This window comes from Phalacrocorax aristotelis, chromosome 20 (genome assembly GCF_949628215.1).
Source record: "Phalacrocorax aristotelis chromosome 20, bGulAri2.1, whole genome shotgun sequence".
NCBI classification, from domain to species: Eukaryota; Metazoa; Chordata; class Aves; order Suliformes; family Phalacrocoracidae; genus Phalacrocorax; species Phalacrocorax aristotelis.
The window spans coordinates 5,580,557-5,601,775 of NC_134295.1; the positions used below are offsets into that span (position 1 = coordinate 5,580,557).

At 55.5% G+C, this 21,219-nt stretch overlaps 1 protein-coding gene across 24 annotated transcripts in view; it reads right to left on the reverse strand.

Annotated features, from left to right (window-relative positions):
• The window catches only part of MACF1 (microtubule actin crosslinking factor 1), a 141,671-nt gene that overhangs the window by 39,265 nt on the left and 81,187 nt on the right, over positions 1-21,219 (reverse strand). For 21 of the 24 annotated variants that reach the window (XM_075115149.1, XM_075115151.1, XM_075115148.1 and 18 more), the window contains 6 exons: positions 20,464-20,526; positions 19,431-19,672; positions 18,823-18,952; positions 17,829-18,028; positions 16,615-17,110; positions 14,538-16,009 (listed from right to left, as the gene is read on the reverse strand). In XM_075115149.1, coding sequence (XP_074971250.1) covers positions 14,538-16,009; positions 16,615-17,110; positions 17,829-18,028; positions 18,823-18,952; positions 19,431-19,672; positions 20,464-20,526 — 2,603 coding nt within the window. The remainder of the gene's footprint in view (positions 1-14,537; positions 16,010-16,614; positions 17,111-17,828; positions 18,029-18,822; positions 18,953-19,430; positions 19,673-20,463; positions 20,527-21,219) is intronic. The other 3 variants (XM_075115160.1, XM_075115146.1, XM_075115145.1) reach the window with 1 other exon arrangement.

The following is a 21,219-nucleotide window of genomic DNA, read 5'->3' on the forward strand; positions in this document are numbered from 1 at the left end:
GCCTCGCACTGCACCGCTGCATCCTCGGTACAGCACGCGCTGCTGGCAAGGGGGCTGCTGGCACCCCCTGGGGATGCGCAGGACCGGGAGCCCCCCGGGCTGGGGGCAGAGCTGTCCGCTGGAGGAGCAAATTGTTCCCTTTCTTCAGAAATATCTGCCAAGCAACAGCTCTTCTTCTCCTCTGCCTTTCCTCTCTCTGACAGCGTCGCCTCCTCCCACTCCTCCATCATCACCCAGCGCTCGTCCTCCTCAAATCTCAGCTCAGACTCCGTTTTCTCCCTGAGATTGGAGGTGATGAGAATATCCAGTCCCGCATCCAGCAGCTCTTCGCTAAGGCACGGAGAGAGGTTGACGTTCTCCACCGTACAGTCTGACTCGGAGGCCTCCAGGGTCTCCTGGTGCCCATCGCTGAGGCTTCCCTTGATGAAATTCTTCCTGGCTCGCGGCCACGTGGCACTGGGAAGCCGGCGAGCCCTGGCCAGGTCCCCGGGGCGACCACGGCCATCACCGACGTTCAGTAGGGGCTGGCGCTCATCCCGGGCACCACTGTAGCCATCCGCGCCGAACTGCTTGGCTGATAGAGCCTCCGCGGCACCAGATGACTTGGAGACGTGCTCCAAGGTGAGAGACTCAGACATGGGCTCGCCATGGTCGGGCTGGCCCGGGCGCTCGGCAAGCATGGCACTCGACTCCCGCTTATCCCGCAGGGAAGGGTTGGAGGCGCCTGCTTCCGACACTTCGCTCAGCGAAGCCCCCATCCTTTCCGCAAATTCGGTGAAGTTTGGCGGCATGAAGGATTTCCACGACCGCCGGTTGACGTTCTCCTTCCTCTCGGGGTTCGGTCGTCTCCTTGGTGGAGCTGGTGCTGGCTTGGAGACGTCGCTGCTGAGCTTCAGCGCGTCGAAGATGACTCGCTCGTCCAACTTCTTCGGTTCTGACGCCCTCGACTCGAAGACATTGGCAGCTCCCAGAGTCCCATTGCTGGATATGGTGCTGCCATCCCCCTTACCGAGGGTGCTCTTGGAAAGCTGGTTGAGCTTCGATCCCTGATCGATTTGCTCGTTAATTCTCATTGTGTCATATATCGACCTCTGGGGCACATAGCAATCCTCTATATAACCATCCTCCTCCTCGCCCTTCCCCAGGCAAGTGCGGTTCTGCCGTAAACAGTCTGGCCGGCTAAGTGGTTTGCCCATGCTCTCGTCCTTACGGATGACGAAACCGCCCCGGCAACCTTTCGCCCGCCACCGCAGGAAGCATCACACGGCCAGCAGGTCCCAAACCCACCGTGGCAGACTCTAATCCCAAAGCCGCGACGCTACGGGGATGGGAGGGTGCACCGGCAGCACCGCGCCGGCTCAGCAGCCCGGCCGGCGGTTCCGAGCAGCGAAACAGCCCATCTCATCCCCCTGACCCCCCTAAAAAAACCCCATCCGTCGGCAAAAACCATCCAAATCCAACAGCTTCAATAAAATATTCCCAATCGCCGTTTGCGACAGAAACCGTGGAAGAGTTTCAAGCTCTTAAATTATCCCGTTTGTCCTTTAATAACAAAGGCACTACTTGTCCCGGCCGCTCACGTATCGCAGCCCGAGCGGCGAGCGGCTCCTCGCATTTTCTGCCCAGCTCTAAGTCCCGTGGAAGTCCAGCTGGTCTGAATTAGCCTCTCCCCCCAACTCTCGTGTTTTCATTTGAACTGAGCTTGTCAGCGGATATTCGTGCAAGTTTAAACACAGGAAGTTCTTCATTCAGGGCAAACTCGGAGGTTTCCTGTCTCAAAAACATGATGGCATTGTTGTTCCCGTCACCCTGCTGCGATGCCCGGGGCCACCGAGACCCCCAAAATCCAGCCGGTTGCCGCACGATGGTCGGGACACGCCGCGAAGTCCTGCGGCGGCAGTGGAGGAAGGCTGCTGGGTCTTCGCTTTTTTTTTTTTCTCTTTCTCCCCAGGAAAAAAAAAAAAAAAAGGCTATAAAACGCATCCAAAAATGGCAAGGGGACGGAGCGGCACGAAATCCCCCAAGTTGCCGGGAGCCGGCGGGCGGACGAGGAGCAGCCGCGGCCGGAGCCTCCTCCTGCTGCTGCTGCTGCTTCTTCCTCCTCCTCCTCCTCCTCCTCCCGGCCCCTCTCGCACTAACTTTCCCGGCGGCCGGTGGCGGGCTGCGGCGGCTCCGCGCCGCCGGGCGGCCCGGCCATGGCGGGGGGGGGGGGGGGGGGGGCGGGGGGGGGGGGGGGGGAGCGGCGGGGGCCGGTCCCCGCGGCGAGGACGGGGGGGAACGGGGCCGGGGACACAGCGGGGCCGCCCTCCCCTTCCCCTTCTTCCCCTTCCCCGCCGCTCTCGCCCCTTTTGTGCGCGGTTCAGCGGCCGGGCCGGGGGCGGGGGGCTCCGCGTCGCCCCCGCGGGCAGCCCCCGGCCGGCGCGGGGGGATGCATGGCGCTCCCGGGCCGCTGCCTTCCTCCTCCTCTTCCTCCGCCGCCGCCGCCCGCTCTCCTTCCCGCCGGCGGAACAAAAGGCCGAGCCGCGCAGGCCGCCGCACGCCCCGGCCCCGCCGCCGCCGCCGCCGCCGCCAGCACCGGGCTCCCGCGGAGCTGCCAGCCCCGGCGGAGGGCGGGGGGAGGCGGGGGCGGCGCCGCGGGGCGGAGCGGGGCGGGAAGCGCCGGGGCCGCCCCCTCCCCCGGGCGCCGCGGCCCCTTCCACCCCCCCGCCCCCCTTCCCCGAGCTCCCACCCACCCCACCCCACCCCCCCGCCCCGCACCGGGCCCGGGGAGGGGGTACCGGAGCCCGACCCGGGGGTGTTGGGTGGGGGGGTGTCTCCGCGGGCGGCGGCAGCCCGGGGCTGGCCCCTTCCCCGCCCCGCCGGGGCTGGCCCCTCCTCCGGGGGGAGGTGGCAGCCCCCGACAAAGAGCAGCAACGCCCTGGCTCGGCGGCGGCTCCGGCTCCCCCCGCGCACCGGCCCCGCCGAGCCCCGCGTTCCCCCGGCCCTTTGTCCGCTCCCGGGCCCGGGTTTTCCCCCCGATACAAGATTTTCAAGGCGCTTCCCAAACGAGCCCCACGCTGGGAGGGGGCCTGCCCCCTTCCCCCCCCTCCGGGTCCCCCTTCCCCTCACACCCACCCCTGCACAAAGAACCGAGTTCTTAAATCACCAAAAAAAAAAAACCAGAAAAACCCCCCAAAACCCCCAAAACCCAACCCCAAAGTACCATTTTTTTGCCTTTCCCGAAGCCGCATCGCCCCGCCAGCGCTACCAACCGCTCTGCCAAAAACCCACCCGCAACTTGCCGCCGCACGGCTCGCCGGCTCCTTGTCCTATGAACTATTACAGCCCCAGCTCTGGGTCAGCACCGTGCTCCCCCGCACCCCATCACCCCCTTTTTTATCCCCCTCCCCAACCCTTGGGTTTAAGAGATGGGGAACATCGAAAGCGGTTGCCGTGGGGCTGGGAGAGAGAGGCAGCCCGGGCGCGTGAATCACCGCTGCGAAGTGATGCTGAGGGAAGTCACAGACTTGGGAGAGAAAAACAGGAGGGCTCGAAACAGCCTCCACGCATCTCCAGGCAACAACCCGCCCCACCAGCCACCCAGCCTGCTACTTCGGGATGAATTATAGCGTCGGGATAAAAATACAAGAGGCCAGGCAGGTGCTTAATACATAAAAACATGCACCGTGCGCCCCGATAGTGCCAATGCTGGGAGACGCCGACCTCGGTCTGCACTTTGCCGGGCCATGGGTCCACCAAAAGCCTTCCCGTCCGGCTGTGGGGAGCCATGGCCGTGTTACAGCCGAAAGGGTGAAGCCAAGGGAGAGCTGAAAAGCCTGATTTTTCAGATGTGCTGCAGGTGCCTCCTCGTCTCCGAAAACATTGGGGCTTGGCCAAAGTGGTGGCACGGCTGCGGTAGGAACCTGGCTTCCCTATGGCCGAGCCCTCGGACCCTTCGTCCCTGAGTGCCCCGACACCGACTGCGCTCGCAGCAACTCCAGCACCGCGTTCCCCAAGGGACTTTTTCCTTTCGGAGAGACGCTTTGTGGAAGGGGAGGGTTCAGGGCTGTGGAGAAGCGCCCGTTAAACGGCCCAAAGCACTCAGCGGGGCTGGTCACACCCCGGGAGATCTTTGGAAACCCCTTTTCTTATTTCTGTGATTAAATATGAACACGGAAAAGAGCGGGAGCAGAGACCTGGGAGGGGTGTATGAGCAGTCTCCCCTTTGCCCATCCACAGCTCTCCCCTCCACGTCCCCCCAAGCCCTCTGAGATGGACAGACGGACAGTCAGGGCTGGCCCCAGAGCCTCCCCTGGCCCTGGCTGCCCACACTGCAAGAGCGTCCCAAAGCCCAGATTTTTATACTTGGCGGGGGACACACCAGCTCTTGGTCTGCCTTATTAATCCAGCACAGCTGAAACAACAGGGGCAGGGCGGCCGCGCCGTGCCAGCGCTCCGGCAAAGCCGCTCCCGGCTCCCCCGCTACCACCTTGGCCGGGAGCTGGCGGAGCAGGACCGTTACCGCTCCGGGGCCCCTCCGCAAGGAATCCCAGGCATCCGGGCTGGGGCACGGAGGCTTTTTGTTCCACTGCGAAGAAGGAACGGTCTCGACGTGGAGCTGCCGTTTCACAGCCAGAAATTCTTTTCCCATTTCCTCACCGAGTCACGTGCCAGAAGCAAGCCAAGCCTTCCTCCAACACATCCCCCGTCTCTAAAACCATTAGGGAAATATTCGGCAAGTACTAAAGCCAATTAAAAACCTGCCGTGCTTGGCCTGAAGATCCCGGCCGGAGCTCTTGCAGGTTCCCTAAGTCATGGCTTTAAGCCACCAAGTGCCACCCCAGCGATGGGGACAGAAGCCGAAGGGTGCTGGGAATCGCAACTTTAGGGCTTTGCTTGAGCTTTGTGTTGGTGCAAGGGAAGGATGGGGCAGGACACAAAGGTCCTGTCTGAATTTTTGTCCTTTCGGGTGTCCCCGAGCAGCTCTGGCACACGGAGCCCTGCCAGCAGCAAGTGCTGGGACTGAAATAATGGGCTGATAGACCTCCGGAGCCGCAGCCCCAAGCTTGGGAGAGCGCGTCTGCTCGCTCCGCAGCATGCCAGACCTGCGGTGCGGCGGCGGTGGGCAGAAGGGACCACCAGGGCCCCTCATCTGGTGTTTGCCAGTCACCAAACCTCCTCCCGCCCACCCTGCTACCAGCACGGGTTGGCCAAACCGAAGGTGGGGTTCACAGCTACGGATGATGCACTTGGGCGCTGGGATGCCCGTGCTCCGGCAGCCGGCCTGTACTGGGGAGAGCACCAAACAGCTCTACCATCACGCAGCCCAGACCCGCTCGTGCCCCAGAGCCACCCCAGGCCACCCAACAGCCACGTCCTGCAGATACAGACCCTCAGCTAAAACCCACCCAGACGTTTTCCCAGGCTTCTTCCAAGTAGGAGCATCCCCATTCGTCTCCCGGGCCCATAGGTTTCAAGCCTTCCTCATATGGCCACCGGCCCCGGCGCGCGGGGACGCGTGCCTTCCCCGTCACAGGGTGATGTCACCCTGTTTACGACTGCATTACATCCTGCCCGCCGCTGCCACCACTGTTTACATGGGAAAGCAGTATTTGGAAACCAATATATTTTTAGCTTTCTTTTAATGCATCTCAGCAACTGGAAATAAGGGACCTGTGTTATGTGACGAGCAAGAGAGCCCAAAGACAGCTCAAGATCTCTGATGGACACAATGCTAATGAGCCCAAGGTACAACCAAGAGCCTTTCTCATCCTCAAAGCTCCCTTCATCTCACCTTCGTGCCCGCCTGCCTGGGACAGTGCAGCACCCACTCGCCCAGCCTGGCTGAGGGCAGGAGATCCCGCCTTTGCACCATGAGCTCTGTCCCTCCAGGTTTTGCTGACTGTGTCCCCCACATCCGACTCCGTGTGGGTCACCGTGTCCCCCATGTCTGGCTCTGTGAGGGTCACCAAGCTGGTGGTGGCAGGAGGGACCGCTGGGTTGGGACACGGCCCCACGTCCAAGCAAGGCAGAGGGGATAAACCCTGAGAGCCTCCAGCTCGACAGAGGGACCGGGGGTAGGTTTCAGCCTCCCCCAGACACCATGATAAAAGCACAAAGCCAAATCATGCACACCTAAAATCTGTCTTAGAAACGGCTTTTTAGGTTTTGCTGGGATTTTTACTGGAGGATTCATGTTTTTTAAAGCCGTTACTGCATTTGTCAGAAGGTCTGAGGGATTTCTTTATCTCCTTTTCAGTGCCGTTGCTCTCCTAAACTCGCTCCTTTTGCCAAATCTTTGCGATTGCCATTTCGGCACCGCGTGGGCAAGCCCTGGGCTCCCAGCCTGTTCCACCCGGGCTAATCCCATCCCACCGTGCGAGGCTGGGTGCTCCCTTATCCCCTTGGCTTACAGCTGACTTCAAACCGATTTCATGTCAGGTCCTCTGCCACCACGCAATCCCCCTCTCTTCAAAGGCTACGGCTGTTCGTGATGCACCTTTCAAGCAGCAATTTGCAACCTGTAGCCCGTTAATTTGGGACTCTCCTCCGCAAGGCTGGGGGAGGAAGCCTGGGTTGGCTCCATGGGGGTCTGCACCTCCACGGGAAAAGTTTTAGAAAGAGGTTGAAAAACCAAACTCCCAGAGAAACATTCTGCAGTTTGGATGTACTGATGCGGTGAGCACTGCATTTTAAAATTTACTTTATTTTTCCAAGGGTGCAGGAGCTGCATCACAGCACTTTCCTTGCAAGGCAGCTAATATAGATGTTGATATAAATAATTCTCCTGAATGAAGCCTGGAGCCCACGTGTTGCAGCAGTGCTCAGGCACAGCCCCACACCGTGGCATTCAGCGACTGATCGCTGTGGAGCCCAGGGCTCCCCCGGAGCCCTGCCTGTGTACACAGAGCACCCCGAAATAGCCCGGGAGTAACCCGGGCTGGGACTGCGAATGAAGGGTAGAGCCACGTGCCAGGGCGGTGGGTCCCTGCGGCTGAGGGCTTGGCTGGGCACGGGAGGTGCAATCTGCTGAAATGCCCATTTTTGTCCTTGGCTGCCCAGTTTTCCTGCAAATTCCCCTCTGCAGCTGCCAGGCTTTGCTCTGGTGCTGCGTGAGGGTGGATGAAGCACGCCGGGCTCTCTGGCTTCATGCTGCCAGTGACCCAGCACCCATGGGCAGGGTGCTGCCACCCCGCTGCCCACCCTGGGGAAATGGAAAGCTGCAGAAGCTGATCCTCACCTGGTGTCAGAGTAATTGGGGAGAGCAGGGAGAGCCAAGGGATGGGGTGATTAATCAACTGCTCTGGAGGCTCTTTAGGCAGTGAGGTAAGTGCAGAGAATCCAGAGAATCCTCTGGATGGGAGACATTTTAAACCACTCCTTCGGCAGAAGAATTGGCAATTGTTCTTGAAACACTGTGGTGACTAATCCAAGCCTGAGCCCCTCCCCAGAGAAGCCCCTGCGTGCTCCAGACCCAGAGGCCACAGATCACTCCCTTCCCTGGCAGAGACTCGCTTGGATGCTGTAGGTGATGGGAAAGTCCTATGTTCACTCCACCACGTGCTTCCCCACGGATCCCCCCTCCATGGCTGCATCCCGCCAGGATCGGGCTCCTCTCCCTCCCCTGCTCAGCCCTTGCAGACTAAAGGTTCCCATCTCCTCCTCCCTCGGATCCTCAGCTCTCCCGGTCTTGTGCAAAGCTGGTATTTTTAGTATCTCCTGGAAACGCTGCGAAGTGTCACCACCACCAGCTAACAAGCGCTCCTGCGAGAGGACATTCCTACGGCCATCTCCCTCAGCTGAGACCTGGCAGTGTCACCAAAGCATCTCCAAGTGGGTGGCTTTGGAGCAATGACCTAAGCTGGCTCCTGAAAGAGACTGATCACAGCCTAAGTGTTTTACGGTCAAGAAAAGAAAAAATAAAAAAGCCTGGCTATGATTTGGTCGGTCTCAGCAGCTCCCAGCTTAATTTGCTCTTGCTCTCAGCATGCTCTGGATCAGGAAGGTGCCTGTGCCGCTCTGCCTGCCCGCTGACAAGTCAAGGTCAAAACCCACCCACATGGTGGGCGAGGCCGAGCTCTGGGGACTCCTTTGCTCTTCCCTTATTTGCAATAAAATTTATTTCCAAGGAACGAGGAGGCTGCAGGGGCCACTTGCGCTCAAGTGCCTCTTGTGCAAACGTGTTTATTTGCAACACCCCCAGATTATCAGGTTAGAAGTGCACCGAACACCGTCAAGGCTTTGCAGCCCCAGCCAAGGTCAGCGACAGCCCCGTCACCCGGCGCAGCCCATGCTTATCACCCCCCATTTATCATCCTCTTCTCCAACGAGGGGAGATGGTGCCTTTAAGGCAGCTTAACAGCTGTCAGAGAGGAGGCATTTTTGCGTGTGTTGCTGATGCTCAAAATACTAGCCAGAGATACTTTAAGTAGGTCTGGAAAGCGTTCAACGAGAAGACACCGTCGTGCAGCCTGTCCCTGCTCCAAGCCCAGTCCCACCCAGCTGCTCCCAACTGGACGACTGTCGGGAGCCGCACGCATTCCTCCGGGGGCACAGAAGGGTTAAAAATACCCTCGGCCAGGCGGGGGCACAGCAAGTGGCAGTGTCCCCTCCCTGTCCCATCCCATCCCAGAAACCCACCTCCCTTCTCCCACCCACCCCTGAAGCCCCCACCGGCAATGCACCCCCAGCTGTGGGGTCTTTGGCTATATGATCGGGTGCGGAGTTACCCAAAACGCCTCCCGGGAGGCGCGGGCCGGGTGCTCAGGCACTGCCTGCGAGCCCGCGTGCCTGCTAGCAGCGGCTAATGTGCCGTCTCGAGAAATTAAGGCTTTGAGTGTAAGTGCTTTGGAGTAAATACCTCGCACACGGATTCATTCCTACTCTCTGGTTCAGCCTCGCGATCCCCAGATGGGATGCAGGTTTTCCTCTGCCCATCCTCGAGAGCAGCTCTGCAGCAGCAGGAGCAGAGCTGCCGGTCCCGGAGATAGAATTGTAGAATCACAGATTTGTTTATGTTGGAAAAGACCCTTAAAGATCATCACACGCTCATCTTACAAAGGAATATCACAACACGCCACTTGTGTAATCAGGGACCGCGCTCGCCCCGGCGCACACTCGGCAAACGTGAATGGGATAAACTTCTGGGAAGAAACCACCCATTTCAGTCCTCCTGCAAAATAAACCACCGTGAAACACCGCACGGCGCCGAGCAGACAAGCCCCCGTCCCGTGTCTGCCCTGGTCACCAGTGCCCCGAGCAACGCCAAGAGCTCATGTGGGGATTGCGATGCCCGTAGGCTCCTTTGTACCCTGAAGGCCACGTGCCACCGGCAGCCCCCCCGCCCCCCCCGAAAAGCAGCAGCCTCCGGCAGCGGCACCTGGGAGAAACCCAGGGACACCGGGCACGAGGCAGATATTAGCAACAGCGGCATTTCTGATAGCGCCGTTGAGTCAGCTCCTCGTCTGAAAGGTTGGGGGAACTAAGAGTCATAAATAGAGCGCCGCGGAAAGCCGCCGTCCTCCCGCCGCGAAGGGGGGCAGCGGCAGGGAGAGCGCGGGAGCACGTGCGGGCTCGCACCGAGCGCCAGCTAATTGCTGCTTTTACTTAGGGTGAAGCGAGGAGGACCCGGAGCAGGGTTAGAGCGAGCGGCAGCTGAATGGGAAGATGAGTAATGCTGTTTAGGGCTTTACTCACTCACTGCATCAGCCCTCCTGGGATTTCTTCCCTGATTTTTTTTTTATTTAAGCAGACAAAGAGGGTGCTGGAGGCACAAGGGCTCCGCAGGCCCCAGACGACCTGACCTGCTCTAAAATATAACAGCAGCGCGGCTTCAGTTATCGCTGTCTAGGGATTCTCCCTCCCCCTCTCCATCGTCCAGCATAAAACCTTTATTGGCGTGAAGCTGTGCCCAAGTTCACTGCATTGAGCAACTCCGGTTTCAAATAACCCCCCCCAAAAATCCACGGCAGGAGGAGAAGCAGCAGCCCAAAATCCCATCTCTTCCCTCTGCTCCGCACGACGTGCCCTGCCAACGCCGTCACCCACGAGAGTCAGATGCTGGGGGCCCTTGCCCCCCACAGCAGACCCCCTCCTGCTCCCCCCCTTCTCTCCAGCTGGGGTAAGGGTGGGGTTTAATTAATACTCGGAGGCGAGATCCTGGATAAGCGGCACGGCGGGTGCCAGCTGCGGCAGGTCCCGGCTCGCCGGCATTCCTCTGCCGTGCCCCAGCGCCGCCAGCAGACGTGGGGCGAAGCGCAGCTGCGGTGGGGGCCGCGGCGCGGCATCAGGAGGGGGCCGGCAGTCGATGGAGGTCCAGCCGCTCGCGGAGGCGTCACCACGTGTTTTCCCCTTCAGCCAGCTGCATCGGCACCGATTTGCACGTGACAGTGACTGTTTGGTTATGTCAAGTTCGACGCTTTTTCTTGGGTTTCATTTTGGGTCAAGTTCTCTAGATTCTCGCAGAAATCCCTTCTGGCCATTGAGCACAACTCAGAAGGAAGGCAGGCTGCCCCGTTCCTGCCCTCATCTTCGTCACAGGGAGGAAAGTGTCCCTAGCAAACCCAAACAACTCTGGCATGATATGACTGGGGAAGCAGTGACATCCTTCCACTCCTGAGCATCGATTTACCTTGCGGCAAGCCTAAAACCTCCGCTGGTGCCTTTGACCCCGGGTTGAGCATTACACTCTGCTTTGTAGGTGAAATGTGGCAACGTCAGAGTTTGTCCAAAAACAACACGGTGACTCAAAGAGGGTCCAGCTCAGAAATGCCAACATTAAGTACCAGCCAGGCTTTGAAAACCAAGTTCAAAATCCACCGTATAAAAGATAAAGTAAACAAAACCAGGAGGCCAAGTTACCCCAGCACAGATGCCTTCGCAAAAAACACCAAAGAATTTGATTCCATCCGCTCTCCGCCGCCCTGGCTGACGGATGCTCTTCGGCCAGACAGGACGAGCCCATGCCTGGGGCTTCTTGGCACCACCGCTCCGAAGGAGCAAACCTCACCTCTGCTTCTTGGGTGTGTAAAGGCAGATCAGCCCCTTGCACTGAATGGCACAAGCTTTATCTGAAGCACAGCGCTAGTTTCCCAATCTTTGGAAGGAAGGGCTGTAACTTGGGATCGTCGAGCTCAGGGGGTGCTGATGCTGGGGAGCCCATGATGGAGAAAACCCCTAACACCTTCGCGTGACCCTTCATCTCTCATCCGTACCTGGGGAATCGCTTCCCCGAGGAATTCTGCTGATTGCTAAACTGAATCAACATAGCTGTTATGTTTAGTAACGTTTCAACTGTTGCTCATTTGATTCCAGTCATTAAAATTTAATATTAGCGTAAGCTTTGAGAAACCTGAGCTGACAGCAGCGAGAGCGGAGGGGGAAGAAATGCCCTGGCCTGAAAGCTCCTCCGAGGAGCTCTCGCTGGTGGCTGTGGCTTGTCCTTCGCGGTGAAGAGCCTGACTCAGCCATGTGATGCTCACGGAGACACGGCGCCGAAAGACTCTTCCAACTTTTAGTACCCTTTTATAGAAAAAAGGGGCTCCTCAGAGAGACAGCAATGGAAAGACAGTCGCTTGGGTTAAACTCATGCTGAAGATCAGGAATTAAAGATGAGGTCCCTTTGCTCTGACAGCTTAACATAAGCTAAAAACATGTTATTTCTTCTGTAGCATAGCTGCATCTGAAGCGATCCATCAGGATGTCCATATAAGCACAGACTCCAAACCACAGAAATGCCTTTCAGCTGCACTTGATCTCACCATAACGCTAGGGGATAGACTAGATGACCCCCTTAAAGTCTCTCCCAGATGGGTTTCTTACAGTCCTCTAACAACATGGTGCTCCGAGCCAGTCCCTACCTAGTTTTCCCCCACCCGCTGAAGGCCAGGTCCACCCTACGTCTCTGTCCTGGCTTCCGACGGCCACAGGAGCTGGCGTGGGCTCAGCCCGCCGGTGTAGCCATCCCCACCATTGCACCCGCTTGCTGAACCGAAACACCTCCTGCAAACAAAGCTTCCTCCCGAGCAAGATCCAACAGCTGCTTCCCAGCCTCCCGCCTCCGAGAAACCCGGCCAGGAGCAGCACTTACTGAGGGAGAGGGCTCATCCCTCCCATAGCCAGGATTAGTCCCCCTGTGACCTGGGAGAGGGACTGGGGGGGCGGGGGGAGAGGAAATGCACGGGTGGCAGTTCTCCAAAAGTTTAGGGTTTCTTGTAGGTTGTGGCCATTTGGGACAAGTTTGAGGGGTGTTTGCAGGCAGGAAGAGAAAAATATATGGGAAGCTTCAAGTATAACTTGCTTTGAAAGTCATCTGTTCACGGCGTCCGTCAGAGCCTTCGATATATCTTCTTTATTAAAATCTGGACACAATGAGTCCAGAAGTGCCCACCTTTGTCAGGGCTGCATTGGCAACGTGCCTGGAGCCCTGGGGCCACACCTAATTTGCATCTCATTTACGCAGATGTTCATTAAAATTAATGCCTTAAGACATAATATCTGCCCGCATTTGAGCCTTCTGGACAGACGGACTGCGACCGCTCCTGGAGAGCCTCAGCCCCCCACCTCCTCCTCCCCATGCCCAGCTGCATCGTCCCCACACTGCGCCGGGGAGCACTGCCCGGCTGGGGAGCTGCCTCTGGTCCCCGCAGACACACCGTGCACGCATCTTGTTTGCAGCCCAAGAAGGGAGACGGTTGTGATATTGTCTTAGGCGCAGAGAAATAAAAGCCCGGTGCAACCAAAAAAAGCCCCCCGTGCTCCCCGCTTCCCCAGAGCCCAAGCCAGACTTCTTCACCGCTCTCCCTCCTGCACGTCTGGAGTACAGACGGTCCCTGCCTGTACACTGCAATGCCCTTCCACGTGCAGATCAGTATCTGGGATTACATTTCCCCTTGGAGAGAACTGTAAAATGAGGCTTTGCAAAGATCTGCTTTGCAACATTTACAATTCGTGCAAAAATGCTTGCTCTCTGGATGAACCGTGCATGGGAGGAATGCTGCTGCGTAACCGCGATTGCTCCATCCGCCCTTCTTCCTTCTCCCCCATTTTATTCTCAGCCATTACACAGCAAAACCCTACCATCACTGCTGCAACTTCCATTTTTTCCACAAAGACCCCAACTACACCGTGCAGGCCTTGATGGCCAACAAATGACTCCTGTGGTAAGGACACGTCACTCCCCAAAGCACCTTTGGCTCGTGCAGCCCAGGACACTGTTGTCTTAAAGGGTCATCCTCAAGGTCACCGAGATATACACCGTGTGCAAGTGCTCAGTGGGTTAAGCCGTGCCTGCCAGCCCCGCTCGCCAGCCCGGCCGACCAAGCAATCTGCACCAACGCTGGGTTTCGTCATTGTTTCTAATAAGAACTGCTCTGCCGGGAATAATCCCTTGCTCTGCAGGAAAGTTTCACTGGTTTCAAGGACTAGGAAGTCCTTTTTGGATATATTTGTTCCAAGCAACTGTGTGGCGTTTAATGATGAAGTTAAATCCTTCCCATCAATGCAAGCTCAACGCAAAATGTTACACAACGCAAGGGTTAACAGCAGCATGATCAGATGAGTTTGAGTTTGCCCCGTAAGTAACACTTCCAAGCTCTTTTTTTTTTCAGAGAGGCAATCCCCGAAACAGGAATACCTTGTCCTGGTGAAGGTTTCACAGAGCTATTAAGTGGTGGAACGGGATCAATTAGCCATGAGATGGAAAGTAAATGGCCGTAAAAATGCCTCCCCCTCCCAGCCCCCATTAACACCAGGAAACGAGCAGCCAGATGTAAATCAGCCCAATCATCAGCTACCGAGCACATCAGTAATAGAAGTTTCACAGCAAGAGAATTTCTAAGCAGTATTAATATAATTAACGTCGTGTAACAGCATGACCCGACACCACAATACCGTATAAAAAGATATCAAACACATCCAGCTCTTCCCTCTCTCAGCATTTCACATAAGCCTTGATGGTCTCTAGCAGCTCTTTGCTGGAAATACGAGCAGCCCACAGCAAAACTTCGCCTTGCTTTTATTCCCTGTGTGCGACCCTCATCCCACAGTTTATCTGTGGCTTTATTTGTACCCAGGGACCCCAAAAACTGACATATACATGTGCCAGATGAAGCGAACAACAAGCAGGTATAGACCAGGTAGAAACACCTACAGGATGATCTGATCTGGACTAGACTCTCAGATGAAGCCAACCTACACTTCAGACTGACTCAAAAACATCCATCCCTCCCCCAAAACCCAAATGCCAACCACCTCCACAAGCCCACCAGCTACTGGCACGCCAACATTATACATCACAAGGAGAACAGGGAAAAGATTTTTTTCCTCCCAATCACAAAATCTTCCCGCACCTTTTCACCGCAGACTATCAAGTCCAGCAGTTGATCTCCTATTCTCCAGAGCAAGGATATTTTAACATACCAAAAATGCTGGCATTATAGCAACGAACAACGAAGCCGCGACAGCTGGAAGACTAGAGGTCCTACACAAAAGACCACAACGCTAAACAGACCTTCAAACACCAAACACCGCTTAAGAAACGTGATAGCATGAAGTCTTACCTTGAAGTCTGCCAACTGCTGGTTGATGGTTTCCACCTCTGTTCCCACCACCCACTGCAACGCCTCGTTCTCCTCCGCTGCAGTTGTCATGTGGGTCAGCTCCTTCAGCCTGCTGTAAAAGTCCTCGACACGAGACAGTGTCGTTTCTACCTGTTCCTGACGGTTCCTGCCTCTCTCGGTCAGTTTGCTGCACTGTTTATTCAGCGTCTCCAATTCACGTTTCAGTGCTAATAAATCGGGGCTCCCTTCATCCTCCAGCATCTTCTTACATTCACTTTCAGAAGCTTCGATGTCAGACTTCAACCTGTGGAGTTTGCCCAGGAATGTGCGAACGTCCTCTGCTTGGGACTGAAGGCTGTCAGAGTCTCTCCCGATGGGGCCCATGCTGTCTAACTCATCATCGAGATCTGCCAGTTGAGAGAACATCTCCCTCACCCGATTATTGAATTGGCCGATCCCTTCAAGCTTGTTTTCCATGAGCGTGCAGCAGTCATTTACTTTCTGCTTCACAGCTTTGAAGTCCTGCTGAGCCAGCTCGGCTTGGCTTAAGAGCTGGGAACAGTCAGACCCATCTGGGGCATCTTCTACTAGACCTTGAGTGAAGTTTTTCAGATAATCCACTTGTGGCTCCAGGGCCTGCAGCACCTCCTGCTGTGCCCTGAGCTTCTCCAAATTCTTGTTGCTGCAGGCTTGCGGCCCTAGCGCATCATAGATCTCCAGCTGATGATTCGCCCCTTCCAGCTTCTTCTCAATGTTCTTGAAGCTCTCTTGAAACTCCTTCAGCCTCTGTGACATTTCTTCTATGGAGCCCGTCTTGGCTTGCAGCTCTTCTGTGATGGCATCCATCCTCTGGTTGATCCCAGCCTTTTCATCCCGAATGTCATCCTCATCAGCTTGAGAAGCGTCAATCAGGATGTCGGCAGCGCTGTTCAGCATCTCCAGCAAGGAGCGACGCTTCTCCACGTCACTCAGCATAGCCTTTGATCTCAGAAGAGTCGCCTCCAGCTGCACCGGATCCAGAGTTACCTCCAGCTCCGACATCTTTGCCTTGCAGTCCTCCACCCAAGGGAGGAGGTCCTCCGTGTGCCGTTGGTACTTCTGAGCTTTCTGCAAGCAGTCCTTGAGCTTAGCATGTCTATCAGCAGCCTGCTTGCTGAGCTCTTCCCAGTGTGTTTTGAGGCTGACCAACTGGTTTTGCAGAGTGGTCTTCTCCTCCCCAGGCTGGACAGAAAGCAGCAAAGATTCTCCCTCGGCTACAATCATCTCATAGGAGCCACTGTGTTGGTTGAGGCTCTTCTGGAACTCTTCTTGCTCCTGAATTTGGCTCTGTAGCCTCTCCAGTTTAGCAGAAATAGGTTGGCTCTGAGCTTGCTGGCACAGTTTGTCATCTAGCCAGGTCCTGAGTTCATCAAACATATGCTGGAACTGCTGGGAACTTGCAAGCGCAGTCTGCAGTCGGTTCATCCGGTCGGCTGAAATGGAAATAAGATTACAACGCGACGATTAAGCTGAAATCAAATAAGCAAAGTGCAATTATTTAAAATCATCTCAGATGCACCAACTGTGTTTTGATTAACAGGAAGGAGCTTTCCATTGCATCACTAGCCTTTTTGCTCACTGATTCGTGAATTTCTTAAGTAGTAAAGGCAATGGTAACGCAGTAGTCTCAGTTCTCCTGACTAGTCTCTAAACGCGACCTCTTAGAAACCAGAAGAGGCATCCCAAGATCAGAAGGTGGCCACTGGATCTTCTCCATGGCCACTGGATCTTCTCCATGCCCCATTCTGAATTTAGGGACCATTTTTTTTTCCCCAAGCACAGCACACAGCGCACCGCCGAGCCACATCAGTGGGACTACACATCTCCGCTCGTCCTCCAAGCTCAGGTATGCCTGAAGTGTGAACTCTCCTGTGCTTAGTCACACAACAAAACACCCACGAAGCAGCCTAAAAAATGATAAAATGGTACTTCCCCTACTAATCCTAGAAACCCAGTGATGGGAGAGCCCTGTGGCCAAAAGCAGGGGTGGAGTTCAATATCCCAGCATCTCCTAAGCAACCTCTCCATGCTGTCTCACCTGCCAGGTCTTCCAGCCCTTTGAGAGGAAGCGCCACCGTCTCCAGACGTTTCCTTAACTCATCTTTGAGATACTGCTCTCCAATGAGGACAGAGAGGTCATCACAGAGGGTCTGAGCCTCTGCGATCTCCTCTTCCAGCTGCTCCAGATCCGAGCGGATCTCACTGGTTTCCTCCAGCTGCTGTTTCACGGCATCGGGCTGCGTGCTGACGGCAGACTGGCTGCTCAGGCGCTGTCCAACTGCCTTCACCTTCTCGGAGAGGCCCTGGAGGAGCTCCTGGTACTGGGTGCTCTTCACTATGGCTTGGTCAATTTGGCTGGAGCGGGAGTTGAGGCGTTCTGTTAGCTCGGACCATTTCTGATTAACCCCTTGGAGCTCTTCCCGCACTTGGTTAGTGGATGGAGAAACATCTCCAGGGCCAGTCAAGATGCTCTGAGCTGCTTGGTTGAGCTGCTCATGCTGTTGTCTGCGAGCTTCAAATTCCTTCAGCATAAACTGGAACAGAAATAAGGTAAAAATGTTTGCATAAAACTGACAGCTCCGAGTACACACAGTCAAAACAAACCAGACCTCCAGGGGCTTCATCCAGCCCACGGAATCGGTAGGAACAAGCCCTGGGGTGGGACGGCAATTGGGCTGGGAAGACCACGATTTACTGTGACCTTGCAACTTAAAAAGCTGGGAGGGGGCTGCGACTCCAGTCCTTTGCTCTCTCTGTTATTTGTCCGACTGCTGTGTAATGTAACATAAACCAGTTAGATGAGAAGGAAATCTAATTATGCTAACTGGGGCATTTTATTTTATGATGTGGCCCGTTACAGACATGTTAGGATTTGGAAGCAGGAGGCACAGAAAGGGCAGGCTGCCAGGCAGAGGGGCAGCATTAGCAAGTCCTGCAGAGCGTCAGCACAGGTCTTGTTTAAAGCAATTTCACTCTCCAAGAGGGGCCAAGTGATTCACTGATGAGTCAGTCCAGTGCAGGGAAGGGAGCTCGAGCGCTGCACCCATTTCAAGTTATTCACAGTAGTTTGCGCTCAGCAGGATTTGGAGCACTTGGGAGACGAGCCATGAGGTCTCCCAACACTCGCGGCACAGCAGAACACTTGCAAGACAAGTAACTCGGACTGCAATTTTCCACCTCACGTACTGGATGAGACACCCTTCCTCCTTGTCCTGAACCCACCGGGGAATGCATACGCAGCTCCCAGCTCACCTGGACCTGCTGCTTCTGTGCGTTCAGCATGTTCGGGTCGATGGAGAGGGGTCCCAGCACGCTCATCATCAGCTCCTTCTCCATGAGCCAGGGGCGCAGCTGGCCTTCGGCAGCCTGGAAGCTGGCCAGCTGGTTCGCCGACTCCTCCAGCTTCTGCTGCCGCTCAGCCGTCGCCTGGCTGGCTCTTTCCCACCTGCAATCTGAAAATACAGCTGCGTTGGCGGTGGTCGCGTTCCCAGCCAGCCCACCCCTCCATCGAGAAGTTTTACCCTCCCCATGGCTTCCCCAACGGGAAGCCTCCTCAGCTTTTCAGTAAAACTAGCGTGGCTCTATTCACTCTCCATCTAATAAGCCATTACCCATTTCTAATGGCTACGTGGTCTTGAAGCTCATAGAAAAAAACCTTGCAAGCAGGATTTCTGCACTCTAGTCACTACTGCCACGAGCTGGTCTGACCTTGGGTGAGCCATCTCACATCCCTGGCTCGATAAATGAGGATACTCTCATGTGTATCAGTCCTCACACAGCACATTCAGATCTCCTGGACGGAGAACTCCGTGAACGTGTTCCTGCTATTTCAAAGAAGAGAATCTCTGGGCTTCTTTTTAAATACACAGTCTTGTTTAGTCAACATTTAATTACCTAGGATAGCCTTACTAATGACTAGAATTTTATATCAAGCAGTGAAGCTTTTAATCAAAATAATCAACCCATGTTGCTATTGCCTTTTTTTTTTTTTTTAAAAAAAAAGAAGTAATTTAAGGAGGCAAGTCTCTAAAATATACATCCATCACAGAGATTTCATTAAAAAGGACAGTGCTCATCTCAGGAACACCTTGTACACCAGACAGCTTAGAGATAAGTTTGCTATTTACTGAATTTTAATTAGAAGTGACTCTGCTCTGCTGTGACTTTGGAATCGCCCTGCAACCCCGAACCACTTCTAACGTGGTGTTCCAAGACAGACGCCTCATTAAGCGCTTCAGGCACTTACTCAGGTCCTCCTGCATCTTCTTCCAGTTTGCTGCTTCTGGAGAATCTGGATATTTCTCCAGCAAGCCAGAAAGCGCTTCCTTTACCTTCTGGATCCTCCCAGAATTCTGTTCCAATTCAGCCAGAAATGCCTGGAAAATAATCGTTTGAACTTCTTCAGATAGAGGGTAAAAGAATGAAATCACCAAGTAGGAACGAAGCAGCAGCTACAAGCTGGAGCTGGACAATTTCTGTCCTTTGTTCCTTAATGAAATCGCTTCATTTTATTAGCAATATCGTGAGCTATCTTGGCTCCAAGAGCAGGGAAAGGCTGGGAATTGCTTTCCAGGAGAAGCTGGAGTGGCCCAGCAACAAGGGCAACAGACACGCTCCCTTCCCCTGAGCCAAATGCCTGAAAGCAACGGGTCTAAAAGCAAAGCGGGTCGAGCACAGTGCGGGGGCTCCAGCTCCACAGACCCGCCTCTCATCCCTTCTGGGGAAACCCCTTCTTTACACCAGGGTGGATCCTCATTGCTAATTCTTCCAGCCCTGCTGCAGTGAAGCACACCTCCGGGATCCTTTGGGAGGGGGTGCTCAGATCCCCGTTTTTCCCTCTGGAAGAGAAGTTACCTTGTTGTGCTCAGCCTGGGCTCTCATCGTCTCCGTCTTGGTGGGCGAGGAGGAGGCATCCAGCTCCAACAGCGTTCGCTCCTTCGACTCCAGCCACTTCAGCATCGAGCTTGCCTCCTCCTGCGCTTCTTGCATCTTCTCCAGCATGGCCGAGAGCTGCTGCTGGCGTTCCCGCAGCGCCGCGCCAAGGCCCTGGTACTGCTGGGTCACGTCCGACACATCGCACTGGATCTCGGTCAGATCTGTTTCCAAAAAGCAGCCTGAGATGAGGACCGCTGCCTGCATTGCCCATCTTGACCTGGACTATCAGGTACTAATCTAGCCCTGGGCAGCCACAGCTGGCCAAGCAGGAGAAGCAAAAGGCCACGCCGCCGTCCGTCTGTCTGCAGAGCAATGTCAGATTACCCTCACCTTTCACGCCAGAGGGGCCTTTCCAGTCGCACCACATACACATGTTGACAGTTTGCAAACAAAGCAAATGCCTTTGCATTTGTGAGACTGATGCAAGCTGAGCCCCCTTCCGCAATGTCACTGCTAATAGCGTTAAATAATTTGACACCAAAATAGAAAGCCATTTTTATGCACCTAATACCTCATTGAACCAGTGAACTAAGAGCAGATAACAGGCAATAATTAAAATTGCTCTTCAAACTGAAGGGTTGGATGGATTATAATCCCTTGGAACGAATAAATTTAATTGCAGGCCTTAAAACGATCCCCCATTTATCAGCTTTTAACACCACCTGATGGGGTGTCAGGGTGTTGTCATTCCCCAAAGCTGCCCCTCTCCGTCCTTCAGCCTGACCTACATCCTCCACCACCACCTGCCCGTCCCGTGGCTCCAGCTACTGTACAGCACGGCCGAGGATTCACAAGCCTATTTAGAGGCTCATTTCACTTGTGCCGGGATGCTGACGGTGTCACATTGTGGTTTATATTCTCACGGATGGAAATGCACAGACAAAAACGGACAGAGAGGCGGCGAGGCGGCCTCGGCACGCGCGTGCCGGCACAGCGGGGACAGCGAGCTCACCTTTGCACGTGTGGTATCCGTTCACGCTGCCTACCGACCCTCCCGGAGCGGGCAGCGCAGCACCTGAGCAGAGGGGACGGAGACAGACAGAGGGACAAGACAGACGCATTAGGAATGCAGACAGCAAGCGACGAACAGCCCTCCACAACACGGACCACACTGGCCACCAAGCACAAACGCGGCGTCCCCGTGGGCCCACCCGCCTGGCGCTGGGGAACCCATCGGCTCGGTGCCGAGCGGTCGGCACTGGTCTGATCTGGAGCCCGTTTGTCTTTCCTCCTCCCGACACACCCGTGCTCCTCGCTTTCCTGGAGCTGCTCCTGCCTCGCTGGACCAGAAGCAGAAGGGCTGAAGCCGTCTGGGGCTGGGCACCTCTCCCAGCATCACCCAAGGTGGACGTGGCACCTGTGTGGACCATAACACTGGGGGCCACTGGCCACCTCTCCACTCCTGCAAAGCTGCTACCCTGAGCATGACTTTGTGAATTACAATATCAAGTGAGACTTCTGAATGCCTTCCTGAAGATATAAATTCCCCCATATTCTCCTTTTCTTATGGGATGAAGCTATTTAGACCTGCCTTGGTGCACAGACACACTCTCTTTGCCAAGGGGCTCCACGGAGGATGCGTCAGTGTCCCCTCCCTGGACACCAGGTATCGCAGCTACATTCACAACCAAAGAGGGGTTCATCAGAATTATCGGGTAAATTGCTCTAATGACTCATTTTGAAACTTTTCATGGATGTAAGGGGCTGC